Source organism: Orycteropus afer, unplaced genomic scaffold (assembly GCF_000298275.1).
Source record: "Orycteropus afer afer isolate SDZICR_OR568_19922 unplaced genomic scaffold, OryAfe1.0 scaffold00056, whole genome shotgun sequence".
Classification (NCBI taxonomy): domain Eukaryota; kingdom Metazoa; phylum Chordata; class Mammalia; order Tubulidentata; family Orycteropodidae; genus Orycteropus; species Orycteropus afer.
This window is the reverse complement of record NW_006921643.1, coordinates 6,059,215-6,061,912: the sequence shown is the minus strand read 5'-3', so window position 1 is coordinate 6,061,912 and position 2,698 is coordinate 6,059,215. Positions and strand designations below refer to the sequence as shown.

General features: G+C 41.8%; 1 protein-coding gene across 1 annotated transcript in view; it reads left to right on the top strand.

Annotated features, from left to right (window-relative positions):
• Window positions 1–641: 641 nt before the first annotated feature.
• PFDN1 (prefoldin subunit 1) overlaps window positions 642–2,698 on the top strand; it is a 101,708-nt gene continuing 99,651 nt past the window's right edge. Inside the window, 1 exon segment of the mRNA XM_007938988.1 lies at window positions 642–674. Within this exon segment, the coding sequence (XP_007937179.1) occupies window positions 642–674 (33 nt within the window).

Sequence of the window (2,698 nt, the reverse complement as noted above, 5' to 3'; positions counted from 1 at the left end):
TCACTACGGAAGTAGGATTGCCCAACCTTCCTTCTGAGGAGTGGCTGGTGGGTTTGAACCGCCAGCCTTCTGGTTAGCAGTCAAGTGCTTTAGCCACTATCCTACCAGAGCTCGGTGAACATAGGTGTGCATATATCTATGTCCTGGCTTCCACTTCTTTAGAATATATACCTAGTAATGGGATTACTGGATCAAATGGTATTTCTATTTCCAACCTTTTAAGGAACTGCCATACTGTTTTCCACAGTGGTTGTATCATTTTACAGTCCCGTCAGCAGTGTATGAGAGTAGGGACCTATTCTTACACATCCCTGGCAGCTTAGGGACTAGTGGAAGGACGAACAACTGGAGGTTGGCCTGATCTACATACCTCTCAATTTAGCAGCACAAACTAAGGTATTTGTCAAATTGTTTCAAGCCATACACAAAGTCTGTGCTTTTGGCTGTACATGGAGGAAAAACAAATCAGGAACGATAACCCACGTGGATAAGACAGACTCCGGAGGCCGACCCCTCTCGCAGCAAACGCCCACTCATGCGCAGGCGCAGAAGGAAGGCGGCCAATTCTTTTTGTCGAGGCGTGCTCTTACCCCGCCCTTTCCAGCCTTTTCCCATCGCGCAGGCGCATAGAGTGGACTAAGATGGCTGCCCCCGTGGATCTGGAGTTGAAGAAGGTAAAAGAGGGTCTTGAGTGGATAGAGGCCTCTCCTTTGAAGTCGAGGGGACTGTGGACAACAGTATCGACTGAGGTCCGAGTCCCGCAGAGTAAAAGAGGCTCTAGGGGCCCGGGAAGTGGTTTTCCATAGTCATAAGGTTTTCTTAGATTTGGGTGGGGGGCTAGAGGTTCTTGCTGGATGAGAGCCGTTTGGGCTGGGGCCATTTAAGTCTGCGGCCAGATCGCTGGCCGATCTCCTCGTTCTGAGCTCCTGAGCAGTTTTGTTGCGCTAGGATCCTTCAGGGGTACACTTCTACAATAAGCTCCGAAGACAGCATTTCATATTGGGAGCCCCTTCGAACGACTTGCTTGAGCTGCGGCATCTTGGAATTTTCCGTCCCCATTTGCTTTGAAAAACTCCATCCTAACCCGTGCTTTTAGGCCATTTATTCGATTTCATACCTTGAAAGGTCGCAGTTTCTACAGTTCAGAAAGTCACATATTTTTATAGCAACGTTTCTCTCAGAGCCTTGACTTCTCCCCCCTCCCCCCCTTTTTTGGAATCAAACCAAACCCACTGCGGAAGAATCGATTACGACTTACAGCTGCCCTATGGGGCAGAGTAGAACTGTAGACAGTAGACAGTTCTACTCAGCAAGCACCGTAGGGTTTCCAAACTTAACTCTTTCCGGAAGCATACTGCCACATTTTTCTCCCCCAGAGCGGTTGGAGGGTACCAACCGTTAATCTTTTGGTTGACAGCCAAGCGCTTTAACCACTGCGCAACCAGGACGCCTTTTTTTTTTTTTGAAAGCCTTGACAGGAAAGAAAAAAAAGAGTCCAGCACAGTTTTTCAAATGAAATCGTTATCAGAAGGGATTGAGTTTCTTCGTTCAAAGAATTGCTTAAAAGTGTGTAATTAAAATTTTGTTATCTAAGAGTGGTCAGGATTGTAAGTAACATCACCGTCCACCCAAAACCATATGCATTTGGCGGTGGTGAGGTTGGAAATGACCTTAGAACTCATCTGGTTTAAATGTATACTTTTCTGGAAAGGGAGGCAGTTCCAGAAAAGCCTAAGTCAAGAGGTGGGACTAGAATCCAGTATTCTTTTTTCTTACCCTGCACTTTTTTGACCATTAGTTTAGATTCTTGAGAAGTCCAACATCTTACTTGTTAAGACTGCCTTTGATCAGCTTTTGCATAAGAAACAGGACATTTGACATAGCTGTTGCTCCTTATAAATGAAGCTGTTTATTATTTCTCTGAGGATTTTGTGTATGTATTTGTGTCTTGTTTTTTGCCGTTCTTGTCTTGAAACTTGTAAATTTAGTCATTGTGTCATGTTCTCTAATGCTGTAATAGCTCTAACAATATGCTAGCTTCCTTAACAAACTATATACAGAACAATAGGTAATACTTGGAATTTTACATTTCATAACACTGTATCAAATTTTGCATTCCGAAACCATAGCTTTTATTTTTCTGTTAAAACTTCAAATTTACGTTAGAGTTTACTGAGAGAGCTAACAAGGGAGTATAAGTGTGAGTTGACTTCCCAGTATTATTTCTTTGTTGCTAAAACAACTGTAAATGCACTTCCCATCTAATAATAATTTGTTGTTAAAAAACATATAGACAACAAATGTAAATTAAGAGAATGATAGACTTCAATTGGATAGTTTTGACAATCAATTAAAGGGAAAAAAAACCCAACAAAGTTGTTCAAAAGTTTTATCTTCTAAACTTTTTTTCAAGATTTTTTTTTGGATGGAGACTAATAGGAAATTTTAAATGCCTTCCTTTCGCCAAAATAAATCTTTTGAGACTTTACTAGTAGGTGAGAATAAAGTCAGAATAAAAGTAGCTTTTGCCATGTATTGCAGTTACATGACAGCATGTAAAAGTCTTTCCAGGCAAGATAACAAGAATTATCCAAGAACTGCGTTCATCTTCGAGTTAATAAGCATACCAAAAAACAAACCAAACTCACTGCCCTTGAGTTGCATCCGACTTATAGAGACCTCTCCTTGGATTTTCGAG